This window comes from Panthera pardus, unplaced genomic scaffold (genome assembly GCF_024362965.1).
Source record: "Panthera pardus isolate Hobbes unplaced genomic scaffold, ASM2436296v1 HiC_scaffold_19, whole genome shotgun sequence".
Classification (NCBI taxonomy): Eukaryota; Metazoa; Chordata; class Mammalia; order Carnivora; family Felidae; genus Panthera; species Panthera pardus.
This window is the reverse complement of record NW_026526754.1, coordinates 9,296,094-9,316,445: the sequence shown is the minus strand read 5'-3', so window position 1 is coordinate 9,316,445 and position 20,352 is coordinate 9,296,094. Positions and strand designations below refer to the sequence as shown.

The following is a 20,352-nucleotide window of genomic DNA, read 5'->3' as shown; positions in this document are numbered from 1 at the left end:
TAACATTTAAGAAATAAATTTAGAGTTTCTTACTATTTTGAATGCCAAATAAGAACATTCCTGAAGTCTGTTGAGATGAGCCAGGAGAATTCTGTAGTTGGTTCATTGTGCCTCCAGTAGTGTTGTGAAATAAAGTAGCCTGTGGTTGAGGTGAAGATGTGGCTCCTTGGATTCCAGGCATATTGTTCTGAGGGGAATAAAGAGGAGACTGCTGCATGTCTTGTTGGTTCATACTGGTCTGCAAAGCAGACATGGATGCTGGAGAGAGGAACAGTGTTACTTGCTGCTCTTGAGAACTGGGTGACCCTTGGACTAACTGAATCTGAGGAGAGCTATGGAACAAGGAAGTCTGTGGCGACTCAGACTGGGTAGGACCTGGGTTCTGAAGAGAGGAAACTGTAGGCTGGTTCTGAAATTGCATGGGCTGCTGCTCTTGGTTCATGGGGGCCATATTATTTTGTTGGTGAAAGATGGACTGATTCTGTTGCTCCTGGTTAGCCAGCGCGTTTGGACTTGGGTTGAATATCATGTTTGGCGGTGGCTGCTTCTGAGATGCCATTGTAGCCATGGTGTTCTGATTACTGAATAAAATGCTCTGCTGTTGTTGCTGTTGCTGCTGCTGCTGCTGCTGCTGTTGCTGCTGCTGCTGTTCCTGGGATGGAGAGTTACTCTGGATAGCAACCATTGAGTGCTGTGACTGGAAAATTGTTCCTTGTTGGTTTTGAGGCATTGGATTTGGAGGAAGGGAGCCCAGGGACACCTGAGGCTGAAATATACCCTGCTGGGAGGGTTGGGCCTGTTCCTGGGAAAGCATAGGGGTCTGGATGTGTGATATCGGAGCCTGCTGTTGAAAAGCAGCTTGCTGCTCAGTGTTAGATGTGGACTGAAGCGGAGAAATTGAGTTCTGAGCTGCAAAAAATGAAATCTGTTCTTCTTGGGCTACGGTGTTACTTTGAAGATTATTCATTGGACTCTGGGAAAGAAAGATGTTGGCTGACTGCTGGTCTTGAGGAACAGAAGAGCCCTGTAGCACAGCCATGGTACTTTGCGAGTGAAACATCGGAGGCTGCATTTGTTCCGAGGACGTTGTAGAAGTCTGACTGTGAACGATAGGACTTGGGCTATGAAAAATAGAACCTTGAGTTTCCTGGGAAAGGTTCTGAGCATCAGCAATAGGATTTTGGGGATGAAAAAGTGGAGCCTGTGAATGAGAAGACTGCTGCAAAAAATTCCCAGATTGGAGGGACATCATCTCATTACTTTGCTGGAATAAACCATTACCTTGTTGCTGAGTACCATTATTCTGAACACCCATCATACTTTTCGTAGATGAGAAAAGGTTTACTTGAGGTTGACTGTCCCCACTATGTTGCATCTGGACCATGGTCTGAAAGACACTGTTCTGAATCTGCTTGGCTTGTGCTCCAGTCTCTTCTCCATCTCCTGAACTTGATGTCTGAAACATGGTAGTGCCAGGGGTGGCAACCTGCTGCGTGGTGGTTGTAGTAGTTTCATTTCCAGAAACTGCAGGGGGAGAAGAGAACAATTCGCACTGCATTTGCATGTCCTCGTTGGTAGATAATGCGCTCATCATGTGAGAGGTCTGCTGGTAAACTGGAGATTGCTGAAGGTTTCCATTTGCTGAAGCCGGTGAAGGAAATAACTCCGACTGAATCTGGGCAGCTGCCTGACAGATACTCTGTTGCATCTCCATCACCATTGCAGCCGATGATTCCATCACTTGCTGCTGCTGCTGTTGCTGTTGCTGATTGGACAATGTGTTTTCGCTCTGTGGGTGAACACTTTCGGCTCTTCCAGCTATTAAATTATCTGGTCTAGTATGGACCGTTGGCTCCGTTGAGGAGAACATTCCAGGGCTTACGCTGTTTTGAATTTGACTGACTTGTTGAAAAATGTCTGCGCTAAGCTGTTCTTGAACATTCTCATTACCATCTGGAGCAGAAAACAAAACTGAAGATAACTGTTGTTGTGCCTCTAAAACTTGCTGGACCAAGTCAACATTTCCACTGCTGCCACTAGCAGTACTGCCCGTAAAACTTCCGGCTTGCAAATGCTGAATCGTATTCTGTAGCTGACTCACGCTGTTTGGGGATGGGAAAATATTTGATGACATCTGCTGCTGTAAAGTCTGTGCTTGTTCTTGTAGTGGTGACTGCTGCTGTTGCTGGGATGACTCAGTCAGGTGTGACAAATTAACCACTGTGCCATCAGATTGTAATACTTCTCTGGACTGAGTGTCTCTTGTCTGAAATGGTGTAGCCGGCTGCAGCAGTGCATCACTGTTGGGCAGCTGACTAGAAGCAGAGACTGCTGGAAAGGTACCAGGCTGTGAAATGTCCTGTGTCTGGATAGTTGTCAGGGTGTCTGGGTTGTAGGTCTTGGGCTGAATCTGCTGCTGCTTTTCATTTTCAGAAGGTAAGTGGGAAGATGATGATGATGAAAAAGACCCATTTCCTGCTATGTTAGAGATATTTTCTAATGTTTGTTGAGTTGATCCAACTGTCTTTGTAGTCTAAAAAATAAAAATCCCCAAATAATACGTGTATATAAACATTAAATTAGCTCATATGACACTTCAAAAATTATTATTCTACAAACACACATATATGCAGGACCAATTTCTACTCTACATTATTCTGTTGGAAAACAGGTGCAAGATTGATTCTCAGGGATACCATGACATCTGACTGTCATCAGGATATCTTTTTTTCTTAAGTTTATTTATTTATTTTGAGAGAGAGTGAGTACGGGAGCAGAGGAGGGCCAGAGAGAGAATCCCGCTGTCAGTGCAGAGCCTGATGCATGACTCGAACCCATGAACTATGAGATCATGACCTGAAACGAAATCAAGAGGGGTGCTCAACCAACTGAGCCACTCAGGTGCCCCTCTTTTTAACAAATGTTGTAAGTGAAGACAGCCAAACAAAAAACTAGAATAATCAGTTATTGATATGCTTAGGACAGGAAGAACACATTAATAGTAAATTTTAAAGTATCTCCATTTTGTGGATCATTGGTAGAATTATAGGGGGGAAAGTTATAAGTGAGAAAGGGAAAGAGACTTATAGAAAAAGACTGGGGGAAAAAAAGGAAATAAAAAACATCTCCAATTCTGAAAATACTAAACCTATACTGTCATTAATGCCCTACATCCCACAGGTACAGCTAACATTAATTCCTTCCTTACCAAAATATATATTAGAAGTCACTTTGCAGACTATTTTATTGGTTGGTAAAAGTATTCACTCTGAAAAGCAAAACTCATTAACTGCAACCAAAGAGAAACACATGTGAAAGAAACAGGAAAAGTAAAAAGCATAAACATGGGGAAAGGTAATCAAACTATTAAAAATATAGCAATTTTTATAACAGATTAAGATGTAGAGCACTTATCAATGCAGCTTACCTTAAAAATAGGGGAAGATCTTTTTTCTGTTACTTCCATTGGAGTAACATCTTCACTCTTAATCATACTGCTTGATATGAGTGGAGTGATCAGAGCACTGGGAAGAATATTTACCTTATCTAAGTTACAACCAGTAGTTTTCATTGCTGTACACACACAAAAAAAAAAGAAAGAAAGAAGGTTTAAAATCATCAACTATTTCATTCTATAATATGTTGACTTAGTCATGATTTAAATGTCTTTTTTTTTTTTTTTTTTAAGGGAGAGAGAGAAAGTGTGCGAGCAGGGGAGAGGGGAACGGGGTGGGGAGGAGAGAGATGGAGAGGGAGAGAGAGAGAAAGAAAGAGAGAGAGAGAGAGAGAGAGAGAGAGAGAGAGAGAGAGAAAATGAATCTTTAAAAAAAAAATTTTTTTTAATGTTTATTTCTGAGAGAGAGACAGAGCGTGAGCGGGGAGGGGCAGAGAGAGAAGGAGACACATAATATGAAGCAGGCTCCAGGCTCCGAGCTGTCAGCCCAGAGCCCGATGAGGGGCTCAAACTCACGAACTGTGAGATCATGATCTGAGCCGAAGTCAGACACTCAACTGACTGAGCCACCCAGGCACCCGGAGAGAATGAATTTTAAACAGGCTTCACACTCAGCACCTATCACAGGGCTTGATCCCAAAACCCTGTGATCATGACCTGAGCTGAAATCAAGAGTCGGAAGCTCAAGTGACTGAGCCACCTGGGCGCCCCTAAATGTCTATTTTTTGATGCTATGCTGGTAGCATGAAATATAAAACTGGTGTATCAAAATGTGTCCTCCCTTTTTTGAAGCAGTAGTGGCTTGAGGCCTCCTGATATGAGCCAGGTTAGATAACAACAAGCTTAAGCAGTTCAGTTATCGAGCTATACGCCTCAGGGCCCTTTCGAGGTACTATGAATTGCACTAATCAACACAGCCACAGTAAATTGTAGGATACAGCTTAGAAATCTCCAGGTAAAAGCTACTCAATCACAACTCTCCTCTTAGCATATGGCTGCCCAGCAGCATAAAATCAAAACTTCGTAAGGGCCATAGGATTGTTGGAACATTTCTCTCAACAAAACTCAAGTGTCTCATTAGCATATACCACCAAGTAACCAGACAGACTTTGCTTTTCTATATTAATGTCTTAGAAAACATGTATTTGCTAAGTTCTTTTAGACAGGACTTAAATTTTTTTCTTTTCAGAAATTTAAGAATTATTTTAGGTTTACCAATTAAATCTCCAAAGCAAAACCAGCAAGTATTTTCTACTTCCCTCTCCTTCATTCTGCAGGAATAGTTACAGATTTACACTACGGAGACATAATATATAGCAGATAACGTAGGTTTTACCATTTTGGCATATCTACTTTTCCTCCTTGATTCCTTTTCTTTCTTTTTTTATCTCAAGTCTGCACTACTGGCATTTAGTGGAGCCTACTGATACCACAAATGATAGTCCTCTGAACTGAACATCTAGCCAAATTCTGAATCTAAGTGTTTACCACTACTTTGAAACCCTGTGGAGACACATACAAATTCCCCAGAAGGCATAGCTGTTAAACTCCTTAGTTTGATATTGAGAAGAAATACCAGCTACAGAGAGGATTTTAAAGTGGCATATGGTATATGACCAGGATGGCTATCTTTGTAAATATTTTGATTTACAAATATCTGAAATTTTCTTGTCTTACTTCAGCTGGTCTCACAGCTAATTGGCTAGAAACAACTCCTGTGGAAATAGATTATATTGAGGGAGGGGAAAGTGCTCATTTAATTTTTCATATTCTACACTTTATTACTCTGAGAAATGGATCATTTACTCAAGAATTCTCAGGCCTATTTTCACCTAGATTCTAACAATACCAATACAATTCAATTCATAATCCAATTTTGACTGAGACAAAACTAAAGATCACGCACAAGGCAGGCATTTAAAAGTATTCTAGGCCCATCTCGGGGCGCCTGGGTGGCTCAGTCGGTTAAGCGTTGGACTCCGGCTCAAGTCGTGATCTCGCAGTCCGTGAGTTCGAACCCCGCGTCGGGCTCTGTGCTGACAGCTCAGAGCCTGGAGCCTGTTTCAGATTCTGTGTCTCCCTCTCTCTGACCCTCCCCATTCATGCTCTGTCTCCCTCTGTCTCAAAAATAAATAAAGGTTAAAAAAAATTAAAAAAAAAAAAAAAAAAGTATTCTAGGCCCATCTCAAAGGACAGTTTGAAAGACCACTGGTAATGTCCTAAGTTGATCCTATAATGTTCAACTATCCTTTTTTTTTTTTTTTGATGTTTATTTACTTTTGAGAGAGAGAGAAAGAGAGTGAGGAAGGGGCAGAGAAAGAGGGGTATGAGGATCTGAAGCAGGCTCCATGCTGACAGCAAAGAGCCTGATGCGGGGCTCAAACCTGCGAACCAAGAGATCATGACCTGAGCTGAAGTCGGACGCTTAACCGAATGAGTCACCCAGACGCCCCTTCAACTGCTATTTCTGCTTTTTAGTTCTAGTAGAATATGAGCGCCATGAAGGCAGATTTTGTTGTTGTTGCGTGGTGCATAGTAGGTAACCAATAAACATTTGCTGAATTAATGAAGCAATGAATAATCTTACTTTACTTTTGTCATAGTTTAGTTTGTTGTGGACTGTTTGGTTAATGATACAGTGTAATGTTGCAAATTTTCATTATAATATTTCTGGCCTAAAAAGTTTAACATCTAAAGACAAATTTATATTACAATTCAATTAGAAACTATATAAAAATTCACTGACAAGTAAATGCACTACCTACAGTTAAATCGATCTGTACATGATTTTTGCCCAAATTTATTTAGAGAATAATTCTTTTTTAAAAAATGTTATTTTGAGACACACATACATACAAGTGGGGGAGGGAAGAGAGTGAAGGAGTGAGGGGGAGAGGGAGAGAGAGAGAGAGAGAGAGAGAGAATCCCAAGCAGGCTCTGTGCTGAGCGTGGAGCCTGACTCAGGGCTTGATCTCACAACCCTGATATCATGACCTGAGCCAAAATCAAGAGTTGGATGCTTAACCAACTGAGCCACCCAGGAACCTCTGGAGAATAATTCTTATTATCAGAGTTCCCCCCCCCCCCCCTTGCTTTTGGAAAGTGAGAATGGGTGGAATAAGTTGAGCAAGAGTCTTTAACTCCTCTAAGGAGACTACTGATAGGCAGGTCTATTGGTATAGACAAACAAGAAAAGGACAATTTGTCTAATGTCCACCCAAAGATACAAATCTTTCTATAGCCACAGGCACGAAGTCTTTCTATGGCCAATAACCATTTAGTTTTCTGACACTTATTCTGGTTTGCTTATTGTTTTAGCTATGTATGAACTACAGCTAGAATCTTGCTGGTGCTACTCACAAGAATGGAAGGTGCTTCCCTGAGCTCCCTGGTGTAGGTGGTGAGGGATGCTGGATCTGCATAAAGGAAAAGAGTTCTCCTGGTATGCTCTCTGGTCTCCTGATACTAATGGGCTTCCCATTCTATCCCTGCTGGTGCTGCTGGAGATAGGGAAGCGCTTATGTGGGCTACTTCTGCCACTGGTTGGAAGGTCAAAAACTTCAAGGTCAGGGTGGGTTCCCGGCCACTGGGTGAGAGTTTGGGACACCCTGGATCTGTTTCACTTTCTGCCATTGGACTGCCTTCTATTACTGGGTGGAAGATTAGGAGACACTTGGCCTGGGTCTTCCTCTGCTGTTGGGGGAAGGACAGGGAGACACAGGACCTGCTGATACCACCAATACAGGCAGCACAGGGCCTGTGTGCTATGGCCTGGTATGGGGTAGGGGATGGGTTGGCTCCCTGGGTTCTGTTGTTCCCTCTTCTGCAGACCGACTGACCTGCTTCAGCTGGCTTATGTGAAGCCTGTGTTTTGGCCCTCCTCGGTTCTACTGTCTGGATATCTGGCCCACCGCTACTTGGCAGGTGTGAGGCATGGAGTGGGTTGACCATCTCAAGTTCTGCTGTTGCTACCACAAATGTGGGTGGGGGGGTTAGATGGTCCCCCAATTTTGCTAGTGGGTCAGCTGCTGCCACTAGGTATGAGTCATCCTACTAAGCCTCTACTAGGCTTGGCCTTTCCTGGTCTTTCAGAGCAGGCTATTCATGCTTATTTGTTGATTTATTCTGTCTGTACCTGTTGCCAGTTTTGAGTCACAGACTTCTCTGGTGTCCAATTCAGATAAATGGTAAATATAAAGAAAACCCAGAAAACTCACTTAGGGTCAGTCTCCAAGTTCTGAGGTCCCTAGCCTGTCCACTTTCTTCTTTCTATTTTCAAAGTGTTTTCACGACTGTTCAATTATCTCCAACATAATTTGGTAGATTTAGAAGGGAGGAACAGGGAAAAGTGAGTTTATACTATCTATCGTATCCCAGAACCTGTAACTGTATCTTAATGGACCAGTAAACAATATTAAATGGGTTGAGAGATGTCACTCTACCTTTCTTTCCTACATTCTCATTATGTATTTATAATCCTTTACAAAGTTTCAGGCACTGTTCTGGGTTCCAATGATGATTAAGATGGATAAATCCCAGGGCGCCTGGGTGGTTCAGTCAGTTAAATGTCCCCCTCTTGATCTTGGCTCAGGTCATGATCTTGCAGTTAATGAACTGAGCCCCATGCTGGCCTCTGGGCTAATAGCATGGGGCCTGCCTGAGATTCTCCCTCTTTCCCTCTCATTCTGCCCCTTGTCCACTTGCATGCTCGGTTTCTCTCTCTCTCAAAAAAATAAACTTAAAAAAAAAAGATGGATAAAGTCCTACTGCCTAGAAATTATATTTTAGTGAAAAAGGAAAAAAACATCAAACATGTAAAGTCTTTGTATTGCCTAAGGGTTAGGGGAGAACTTTTAAGCCAATTCAGAAAATCCATAAGAGAAGATAAACACATTTCATCATCCAAACATCAATTTGAATTTGTGAAGAATATTAGTATTGATAGGTTATGCCAAACAACTTTTTAAAAAAATGTTTTAATGTTTATTAATTTTTTGAGGGAGAGAGACAGAGTGTGAGCAGGGGAGGGGCAGAGAGAGAGGGAGACATAAAATCCGAAGTATGCTCCAGGCTCTGAGACTGACGCAGGGCTCAAACTCATGAGATCATGGCCTGAGCTGAAGTCAGACACTTAACAGACTGAGCCATCCGGGGGTCCCTATGCCAAACAACTTTTAAACAGTATTCTCTTCTATCCCTGCAGACAGTTGTTGAAACTCAGAACAATCTTTACTAAAAGTTTGTTGTCAGCAAGCAGCCTTTAGATCAAGTACAAATATGTTAGATTAAAACGTAAATTAAGATTTAGAGGGGAAGAAATAATAGTTTTGGGGGAAATCTAAGTTGCAAGCTATGTCAGTTACTAGCTGTGTGACCTTGAGCAAATTACTTAACTTCTCTAAGCCTTGGTTTTATTCATCTGTAAAATGAGATTGAGATATGTCTCCTCCAAGCTTCAAAACCTTTCCACATAGTTAAAACCAGTTAGAAAAAAGTATATGTTCTCAACGATTTTTCACACTCATCCAATTAACCACTGCTTACAGAGCTGAAACCATGAGGGAATGCACATCAATACAAGTTGATCCTCGAACAATGTGGGGGTTGAGGTACTGACACTGCCACACAGTTGAAAATTTGCACAGAACTTTTGACTGTCTCAAAACTTTGTATCAAAACTAATACATAATTAGTTTTGACTGTATCAAAACTAATGATAGCCTACAGTTGACCAGAAGTCTAACCCATAAAATAAACAGTTGATTAACATATTTTGTATGTTATATGTATTACATACTATATTCTTACAATAAAGTAGGCTAGAGAAAAGAAAGTGCTATTAAGAAAATCATTAGGAAAATAGATATACCATATCTACTGAAAAAATCTCCATAAGTGTACCTGTGCAGTTCAAACCTGTGTTATTCGAGGCTCAACTATACTTTATCCCTGAATCCTAAACCTGCAGTAAAAAAGTCTTTGAGCGATCTATCTAGAGAATCCCCTCACATCTACCTGTACCTATAGATACAAAAAACTTTCTGGAAATATGCCCAAGAAACTGTTAACAGTAGTTTATACTATATACTTTGTCTTACTTAATTTGTATTATTTTTGTGTAAAGGATACAGACACAGTGCACTTATCCTCTTTACTCTCCACCCACTCTCGCCTGACACCTCTCCAAGGAATTAGAAATTTCCTTTAGAGCAAAAGCTTTCAAAAACTATCATATTTAGGTTATCAAGTTCTAAATTTTGTTTTTTATTTTTTTTAAGTTTATTTATTTATGCTTTGAAAGAGAGAGAGAGAGAGCAGGTGAGTGAGCAGGGAAGGGGCAGAGAGACAGGGAGAGACAGAATCCCAAGCAGGCTCTGCACTGTCAGCACAGAGGCTCACATGGGACTTGAACCCAAGAACTGCAAGATAATGACCTGAGCCAAAATCAAGTCAGACATCTAATCGATTTAGCCACCCAGGCGCCCCAAGTTCTATATCTTATTGTAATTGATGTCTATTTAAGTCACTTGGAAGATTCCTGCCAGCACACAAGTTTAAAAGTCATTTATAATGCTCAGTCTTCATTAAACGATACCTAATTAAATCTCTCAGATGGCACTGTGATATTATACTAAAGCTCTGATTTCAAGCAATCATAAAAATAAGACATATGTCAAAAAAAATTCCTGGTTCTGAAAGCTACTATTTTTAAAATTGATCACGAATCTCCAAATAATGATATTCTATTTAAAATGACAAGTGAAAAAATTAAATTGATAAGTTTAGCATTCAATTTAATATTCTATCTTCAAAAAATTTTTACCATGATTTCACTTGTAACTGTCAAAATAAGGTCTGAATTGTGAAAAATTAATAGCATGTATCTGTGTGTTTGTTTCTAATCCTTTTTAAAAAAATGTTTATTTATTTTTGAGACAGAGAGTGAGCGGGGGAGGTGCAGAGAGATAGAGGGATAGAGGATCAGAAGCCGGCTCTGTGTTGATAGCAGACAGCCCGATGTAAGGCTCGTACTCACAAATCGTGAGGTCATGACCTGAGCTGAAGCCGGATGCTCAACCGACTGAGCCACTCAGGTGCTCCTGTGGTCTGTTTTTTGCCAACTTTGCCATCCATGCAGGGCTTGATCCCACGAACTGTGAGATCATGACCTGAGCCGAGATCAAGAGTTGGTTGCTTAACGGACTGAGCTACCCAGGCACCCTTCCTTTGTTAACACTAGCTAAGTGACCTTGGGCAAATTATTTAATTTCTCTGGAACCTTGGTTTACTCCTCTGTGAAGTGAGAATAATAAATTACCTACCTCAGAGAGTTTGGAAATAGTGTCAGTAAAGAGCATGGCATTTTGCTGAGTACTTAATATACGTTCAATAAATGTTAGCTATTGTTAGCCATTATACAGTTTTGTAAATCTTGTAGTTGAATCAGATAACCTTGGCAGATTACTTACTGCTGCATTATTCCTCACTAACCTACTCTGAAAGTGTTCATGGTCAGAAATTAAAAAGACAGGCATACCGAACATGCTATATGTATATGAATGCTGAATTTTACTGACAATATAAAAAAAAAAAAACCCACTGTATTTGATTAAGTATTTTTAATTTTAAAATTTTATTTGATTTAACTCACATGAATTCCAAGGCAGAAAAGTACAAATAAAGGCTAGAATTAGAAGAATAAATCAATGGCCATTATATAATTGACCTCTTCATATATAATGGCAAAAAAGCATCATCACTGAGTATCTACTTGTGTTAGAAGTCTATTAAGAAAAATATGTACTCGATTCTGGCTCCACCACCATGTGTCAGCCACCTGAGGTATTAAAGGTTGGGTGTGGAATAAAGCATGCAAGATAGGGGAATAAAAACTAGACAGACAGAAAGAAAAAAAATCTACTCTACTACATTATAACATCTTGAAGATATCTTCATTGTCTCTTGGGATTGGCAAAGAGTGAATAAAGATGTCAGAAGAAAAGAGTAACTAAAAAAACTTAAAAAAATCTTAATGTTTATTCATTTTTGAGAGACAGAGACAGAGCATGAGTGGGGAAGGAGCAGAGAGAGAGGGAGACACAGAATCTGAAGTAGGCTCCAGGCTCTGAGCTGTCAGCACAGAGCCCGACACGGGGCTCGAACTCACGGACCGTGAGATCGTGACCTGAGCTGAAGTCAGATGCCCAACCGACTGAGCCACCCAGGTGCCCCAAGACACTTTTAAAAACTCTATTTTACATACATTACTGTATTTTATATTTTTAATATTTTTAACACTGAGGAATGAAAAACAAAACAAAAGTCTCCTCTACTCCAACATGTTTAAAAAAAGTTTGTTCATATGGTGACTTACGGGAAATATCAAGTTGGGAAACAAGCATTCAGTGAAGTTAAACAAATATTTATTTTGGGATATGGAAGATACCCTGCTAAGTGTCCCAAGTATGTGAGAGAAAACCAAATAGTAAGATTTGCTAGAGAAAACATATAGGATAACCTATTTATAATTTTTGAAAAGAATCAACTTGGTACCTTTCATGGCCTCTTCAAAAGAGCAAGGTCTTGAAGGACTAGATATTTCTTTCTTCACATTTACATTCAAAGCACCAGCTGCTGCTATTAAAGCAAAACAAAACAAAAAGATTGATGTATTTATTTCAATTTGTACATAAAAAGATGTGTATCTTAAAATTCTTTCATCAGAATATTTCCCACAAGACATTATTAAATCATTTGTTTAGCAGAAAATCCAGGCAGAGAGGAGTTTTTAGAACCATCAATCTATGCTCTAAAATTCACCAACCGAGTAGGCAGCAGCACATGCTCACTTATCAAAACAAAAGCAACGGTAACTTTAAAAAAATCCTTCTTGTAACAGTATTCATATTAAGGATAACTGATGAGAAGACTGATATGAAACTTTTTAAACTGATCAAATATACTGTAACACTAGCATAAAAAAAATTCACCATTCATCCACCTAAATGATTTGTTAGAAAATATATATCGATTGAGAAACATTAGTCAATTAATTGAACTAAATTTTTAAAAACCTGTGATGAACATAAAGAATCTAGAGGGGTGCCTGGGTGGCTCAGTCGATTAAGCGTCCGACTTCAGCTCAGGTCACGATCTCACGGTCCGTGAGTTCGAGCCCCGTGTCGGGCTCTGGGCTGATGGCTCAGAGCCTGGAGCCTGTTTCCAATTCTGTGTCTCCCTCTCTCTCTGCCCCTCCCCCGTTCATGCTCTGTCTCTCTTTGTCTCAAAAATAAATAAACGTTAAAACAAAAATTAAAAAAAAAAAAAAAGAATCTAGAGCATTATGATTATTCCTTTTGTAAAGCCTTGGAAAAATCCCTTGTGCACCGTTAATGGTGAATTGCTCTACTATTATTACATCAAGTCATATCAACTGTATCTACTATGGCAACCTAAAATTTTTTTTTTACGTTTATTTATTTTTGAGAGAGAGAGAGACAGAGTGCAAGCGGGGGCAGGGCAGAGAGACACAGCGAGACACAGAATCCGAAGCAGGCTCCAGGCTCCGAGCTGTCAGCACAGAGCCCGATGTGGGGCTCAAACTCACAACTGTGAGATCATGACCTGAACCGAAGTCAGACAGACAATCAATTGAGCCACCCAGATGCCCTGGCAACTTTAAATTTAATGGGCCTAAGAACAGAGTTCAGTTCTGAAATGATAAAGTTAAATAAATTCCAGGATCTCACTTAAAATGATTATACAATAATTTTATTAAAATTTTTAATTTCTATATTTCTATGTATTTATTTTATATCCCCTAATTCATTTAGAATGGGAATTGAGTCACCTTATTTACAATTTATTTTTTTAAAGTTTATTTACTTATTTTGAGAGAGAAAGAGAAAGTGCAAAAACGTGCAGGAGGGGCAGAGAGAGAATCCAAAGGAGGATGCACTGACAGTGCAAAGCCCAACGTGGGGCTCGAACTCACAAACCATGAGAGCATGACCTGAGTAGAAACCAAGAGTCAGTTGCTTAACTGACTGAGCCACCCAGGCACCCCACAATTTCTTATTTTTGACATGACAATGTGAAATGATATTTATAAAGATACTATAAAGAGCTAGTCAATTGTGGATAAAGAGACAAAATGTACACATCTAAGAATGAACTTAAATAATTTATCTTATTGTGCTACACAGAAGGTCCAACAAATGATATACAGGCAGTCGAATGGAAAAGAAATCCATAAACAGTTTTAATTATTTATTTTTAAAGATTTTGTTTTACTTTTATTTTTTAGTGTTTTAGGTTTTATATTTTTAAGTAATCTCTACACCCAACATGGGGCTTGAACTCACAACCCTGAGATCAAGAGTTGCATGCTCTTCCGACAGTCAGCCAGATGTCCCTCTAGACATTAAAAAGAAATTTTTTTAATGTTTATCTATTTTTGAGAGAAAGAGAGAGAGAGAGAGAGAGCAAGTGGTGAGAGAGAGGGAGACACAGAATCTGAAGTGGGCTCCAGGCTCTGAGCTGTCAGCACAGAGCCCAATGAGGGGCTTGAACTCACAAACTGCAAGACCATCATCTGAGCTGAAGTCCGATGTTTAACCGAGTCACCCAGATGCCCATACTTTTAGATAGTTTTAAAGCGTAACATTAGTTCTAACAATTACAGATTTTAAAATAGAAAATAATCTTTGAAACCACTTTAAATTTCTACTTTTATTTATTTTTATTTTTTATTATTTAAATTTTAAGTAGGCTCCACACACAAGGTGGGGCTCAAACTCATAACCCCTGAGATCAAGAGTTGCATGCTCTACCGACTGAGCTGGCCAGGTACCCCTTAAATTTCTATTTTTATTTTTTTTAATTTTTATTTTATTTTATTTTGAGAGAGAGAGAGAGAGACAGAACATGATCAGGGGAGGGGCAGAGAATCCCAAGCGGGCTCTGCACTGTCAGTGTGTAGCCTGATGTGGGGCTTGAACTCACGAACTATGAGATCATGACCTGAGCCAAAATCAAGAGTTAGATGCTTAACCGACTGGGCCACCCAGGTGCCTCTTAAATGTCTTCTTTTAAAATTAAGTTTTAGTCATTTCTTGTTAGAGTAACAAAACGATGAACAAATGTTATGTCCTTCATTTTATACAGAAATCACCACTGCTGAGTCACTACAAAATTAACCTAATGTGATTTATGTGTCGTAATAGACTGAAGTAAAAGCTTTGGTGACTAACTGGCAATAAAACAAAGGTTTTATGACCCTGCAAAGTATCTAAATGTTTGAGAACATGCACGTGCAATGCCCTTTTTGGCAGTAATAGATTCAGAGGGCTTTAGAAGGGCTTGTGTCTGAAAGAGTGTGCAAAGCCAATTTATGTTCACTTGAGCCCTTGTCCAATCCTACTTTTAGACCATGTACCAAGTACCCATGATATCCAATTTTTCTGCAAAACTATTCTAGACTATGTGTGGAGTCTTAGACCTACGGAATGGACAAAGCTTGGAAGCACTGGTTGGTGCATTAAGGCCCTCTAGGTATAGCATGGGGCTAGGAAAGGGAAAAGGCGGTTGACAGGCTGGGTATTCTCTTTCCTCTTGTTGCCACATCCAGCTTGGAACTCCCAAGGCATTATGATAATCCTAAATCTGGCCTTCCAGGTTGATATGAAAGTATCTTGGTCAAATTAGGAGAATAGGATATATTTAATTAGCCAGTTTATTTATAACTTTTAAATATTTAGACAAATAGTATAATAGTCGCCATTTCTACTCTGACTTGTGAATATTAGGGTAGGCCTAGTTTTTCTTCTTATAATTATATACCATTGAATGTTCAAATATTTAACCACAGTCCTTAGATGAATCACAACAGCAACTGGATGATCAAAATGAGATAGTGCAAATTTTCTATAACCAAGCTTTCCTGAAATCATATTCTCTCTCACATAAACCTGAAAAGATTATCACATTTTATAAAATACAAAAAAGTGAAATTATGGGAAGATTCTTTGATTAGCTATATCATAAAGGCAGAAACTGAAGCATTACATCTTATTACAAAGTTTGCATACTACTTATTTATTCAATTAAGAGTTTCTGAGAGTGAATGCTATCTACAGAATACAAAATATGAAGAGAAAAACTTAAAAGAATAAACATATGTTAATGATTGCCTAAATGTGGCCAAAGATAGTCAATTAGTATAGGCTATAAAGCAGAGGACTTAAAAGCTGTTTTATCTGGCAATCTATCAAAGGGAAATTTCTTTCTTTTTTTTAAGTTTATTTATTTTTGAGAGAGAGAGAGAGAGAGGATGTCAACAGGGGAGGGGCAGAAAGAGGGAGAGAGCAAGAATCCTAAGCAGCCTCTGTGCTGTCAGCACAGAGCCTGATGCGGGGCTTGAATTCCTGAACCGTGAGATCATGACCTGAGCCAAAATCAAGAGTGGATGCTTAATCCACTAAGCCACCCAGGTGCCCTGGGAAATTTCTAGTAATCAGCATTTATCACTAAGAAATTAAGATTCTTAGTGCTGACTCTAAGCACTTTAAAGTCCTGATGTTCTTCACCAGTAATCAATAAAAACAAACAAATGACAACAAAACCTCAGGACTGCAACATCTTTCAGGCTACCCTGACCACATACATACACTTCTTTCTTCCCTTCCCACACAAATGACACAGAAGTTCATTAGGAAGAACGTTCTTCTGTACCAATTATGCCAGCTTTTGCTGCATGGGTAAGCTCCTCTTCACATAAAATATTAAATGCCACTATTTAGTAATTAGCATTTAGTAAAATGTGTTAACTACCATTATTTTTAAATAAAACTTTCTTGGATTTTTGAGACCTTTCTAGAAAGAGAACAATTAAATATGTGGTCTGAGTATCTTCTCTTTCCTGTTTTTGTTGAAACCAATATATTATTTCTACACATTGCCTTTTTCTGTCTGAAAATTTTACTGCTGATCTTTTATTCTAACACAACTATTAACTTCATTAATGTTATATATACTGTGGCATACTTTTGTAGCAGACTGGTGCATAATAAGCAATGCTGTGAAATCTAGACATATTTTTTAAAAGGGAGACACATTAAGTGAGAGAAAGTATTATCAAGACTAGTTACAACTCTGCCCTAGCTACTGTTTCCATTACTTTTTCTTGCCAGGGCTTTCTTTCCCCACCACCTTTATTCACTTTGTACCTCACTGAATCCTGAAGTATTTGGGAATAACATAAACAATAAACTTTTAAATATGGAAGAACTGCTAATTCTGACGTATGCCTGAGACTGGAACGAACTGAAGCAATGGTAAACATGGCAGAAATCAAGCCTAGGTCAATGGAACATGTGAAGAATTTTAATTAGCAAATTAAATTTTCCAAACTGTTCTCCCTACTTTTGCTAGGAAAAGGCTTCTCTTCTTCAGGCAACTAAATCAATGTAGGCAAAAAATTCCTAAGAGGGGCATGTGAGTGGCTCAGTTGGTTAAGAGTCCAACTTTGGCTCAGGTCATGATCTCACAGTTCATGAGATCTCATAGTTCACAGCACACTGGTCTGCTGTCAGTGCAGACCCGCTTCTGATCCTGTGTCCCCCTCTCCTTCTGCTCCTCCCCTGCTCTCTCTCTCAAAACTAAATAACCATTAAAAAAAATTCTTAAGACACTTCTTACCCAGAGATCTTCTAACCTTTTAGGATTTCAATTGCTTTTATTGCTCTGGTTTCTAAAGCAACTATTTTACCTAAGTTCTTAAAATTATATTTAAAATACTTATTAACCAGCAGTCTTTGATATTTTTGACTACACAAATTAGAAAATGTTACAGGCATATAACTCTATTCGTGATTTTATCATTTATCAATCCAAGCCTATCTCTCACTTCTCCCGAAATACATCCTATAAGCTAGACTGAGACTAAACTATTAGCAGTTACCCAAAGTTGTCACTTTGACCTTTCTGCACATAAAAGGTCCTTAATGAATGGCACTTATTACTAAGGAGTAATTTGTATGATATAATTTTGAAGAGTAGGACTTGAGAGCATTCCTAGCTTTTCTTTAACCAGGACAGCACAAGGCAAAATGACACCCTAGATGTAAGAGCAAAAGCAGTATTTGGTGGCTATCTTCTTAGGAAATAATGCCCTTAGTATCAACTCATCTTAGCATACAACTTTTTCATTTTGCTTGGCTGGACTTCAATTGCTTCCAAAGAACTAGAAATTAATTATTGGTTTTAGATCAGAATTCTTTATTTTGACATACCTGGGTCTGGAGTGTAAGTGAATGGCTGAACATCATGAGATCTTCCAGCATTGGTCACTACATATATTCCCACGGATACTGGCAAAGTTATATGTTGGTCATGATATGGGGGAACCTTCACAATAAGATGATTCTAAATTTAAAGGAAATAACAAGAGTCAAAAAGAAGCAATATTTAAATTAAAATTTTGAAATAAAAATTATAATTAAGTAGATTTCCTTTTAGCAGCAAAGTGTAAAGAGTCTGACTAGGGAAAAAATGTATTTTAAAGCTCAGATTCACAGGCATCGGGACATTAATCTTAAAATTGCCTTTAATGTTTTACAGTGGCTTCCAAGGTGCTTTTCCTGTCAACTGTATCTCTTTTCCATTCTCCCCCAGCTTGTTACACTCTGGCTACACTGACCTTCTTAGTCCATTCTTTTAACATACTAAATTCATTTTTTTACCTCAGAGGCTTTACAACTTGCTGGTCTCTCCCACTGGAATATTCTTCCTTCACCTCTTTAAATGTCTAGTTCCTTATCCATTGTCAGGTCTTATTCAAATGTTACCTCCACAGAGAAGTCTTCTATGACCATCCTATCTAAAGTAGCACCCCTCCCAACCTGGTCACATAATCTTGTTTATTTCTAAAATAGCATTTAGCACCACTTGAAATTACTGTAGTTATTTGCTTGTTTTTTGTCTCTCTCCAATCACAAGAATGTAAGCTCCATAAGAACCTAAGATGTTTTCTTTTTCATTCTATATCCACTGTTAAGTATCTTATACAAAATACATGCAAATATATTTGTTGAATAAAAGAATGAATATAATTTTAAGGGAAAAATATGTTCACCAAGCACAATGTTCGTTATCATATGTTTTGGACAACATTAATTGTGAAATGTACTTTACAATGCAATTTACACTACTTCCTAACCATGTTAATTTTCATTTAAAGTCAAATAGAGCAAATCAAAGTTATTTTTTGTCAGAATAGTGGCAGAAGCATCCTTATAAGAAAAAAGTTCATAAATGCTTCACCAGCACTCACTCAAGGGGACTGCATCTTCTTGGAAGATAACCATGAACCGTATCTGACTTATGCCCTTCTTCCCTAGTACATTACAGAACTGGGAAGGAATATTAAGGGGTAATGATTATGTTTTTCTACTAGGATGTGATATGCAGGAGGCCAATACTGACAACTGAAGGTGATGTGAGTTTGATGACATTTGTTATTTAGCTGGACTATAGTTGGTTGATTCAGTTGAATAGATCAAATGACAAGTGGGATCAAGGTCAAGGTTTCAATTTCTGAGCACTTACTTTGTTTCTAAGCTATCTTAAGACACTGTGAAATAGTCAAAACAGCTTCTGATTTATGGCAGTTAGGCTTCTTAAGCCCAGTTACCCATCTCAAAAACAAAACAAAACAAAACAAAACAAAAACACATTTTTAAGCCAGGTGAAAAAAACATGTATACATGTGTGTATGTCCACAGATATTGAGGGACAAAAATCTGAGAGCACAGATTCAGTGCACATGAGGTCATCAAGAAATGTACCTGCAATGATCCAATTTCTAAGAAACAGTTTTAAAATTCCATCGACTCTTAATTTTACTCTTTTGTTTAAATACTGTAACTACGTCACAAACTACCTACAGTTAAAGAAATGGTTGAATAGATGTTCTTGTGAGGTGTCCTCCTCGTTTGTATTTAAAAACTTTTATTACACTTGCTTTGGAGAGCATACTTAAACTTAATTTGAAATCTTTAAAAAACTAGAGGGCTTGGGTGGCTCAGTTGGTTAAGTGTCTGACTTTGGTTCAGATCATGATCTCACGGTTCATGAGTTTGGGCCCTGCATCAGACACTGTGCTGACAGCTCAGAGTCTGGACCCTGCTTTGGATTCTGTGTCTCCCTCTCTCTCTGCCCCTCTCCCACTTGTGCTCTATCTCTCTCAAAAACAAACATTAAAAATTTTTTAAAAAAATGGAATCTTTAAAAAACCAAATGAACTGGGGCACCTGGGTGGCTCAGTCAGTTAAGTGTCTAACTTCGGCTCAAGTCATGATGTCATGGTTTCTGAGTTTGAGCCCCACATCGGGCTCTGTGCTGACAGCTCAGAGCCTGGAGATTGCTTTAGATTCTGTGTCTCATTCTCTCTCTGCCCCTCCCCTGCTTGTGCTCTGTCTCTCAAGAAATAAATGTAAAAAAAAAAATTAAAAACAAACACAAATGAACCTATTTAAAAAAAAATTTTTTTAAAACGTTTATTTACTATTAAGAGACAGAGAGAGACAGAGCATGAGCATGGGAGGGGCAGAGAGAGAAGGAGACACAGAATCCGAAGCAGGCTCCAGGCTCTGAGCTGTCAGCACAGAGCCCGATGCGGGGCTCGAACTCACAAACCACGAGATCATGACCTGAGCCGCAGTCAGACACTTAACCGACTGAGCCACCCAGGCGCCCCCAAATGAACCTATTTCGATACTAATCCTTCATACTGCCTCAATCTGAATCTAGAAATTCTACAAGTGATTTGAAATAAAAAATAAGTAAATTATGAATAGTGACAGAAAGTCTGCTTCTTTAGAGGTGCCTGGGTTAAGAAT

At 38.9% G+C, this 20,352-nt stretch overlaps 1 protein-coding gene across 10 annotated transcripts in view; it reads right to left on the bottom strand.

Annotated features, from left to right (window-relative positions):
* The window catches only part of NFAT5 (nuclear factor of activated T cells 5), a 117,571-nt gene that overhangs the window by 9,584 nt on the left and 87,635 nt on the right, over positions 1 to 20,352 (bottom strand). For 7 of the 10 annotated variants that reach the window (XM_019455410.2, XM_019455412.2, XM_019455419.2 and 4 more), the window contains 4 exons: positions 17,746 to 17,878; positions 12,008 to 12,091; positions 3,428 to 3,573; positions 34 to 2,533 (listed from right to left, as the gene is read on the bottom strand). In XM_019455410.2, the coding sequence (XP_019310955.1) occupies positions 34 to 2,533; positions 3,428 to 3,573; positions 12,008 to 12,091; positions 17,746 to 17,878 (2,863 nt within the window). The remainder of the gene's footprint in view (positions 1 to 33; positions 2,534 to 3,427; positions 3,574 to 12,007; positions 12,092 to 17,745; positions 17,879 to 20,352) is intronic. The other 3 variants (XM_019455411.2, XM_019455413.2, XM_053906605.1) reach the window with 1 other exon arrangement.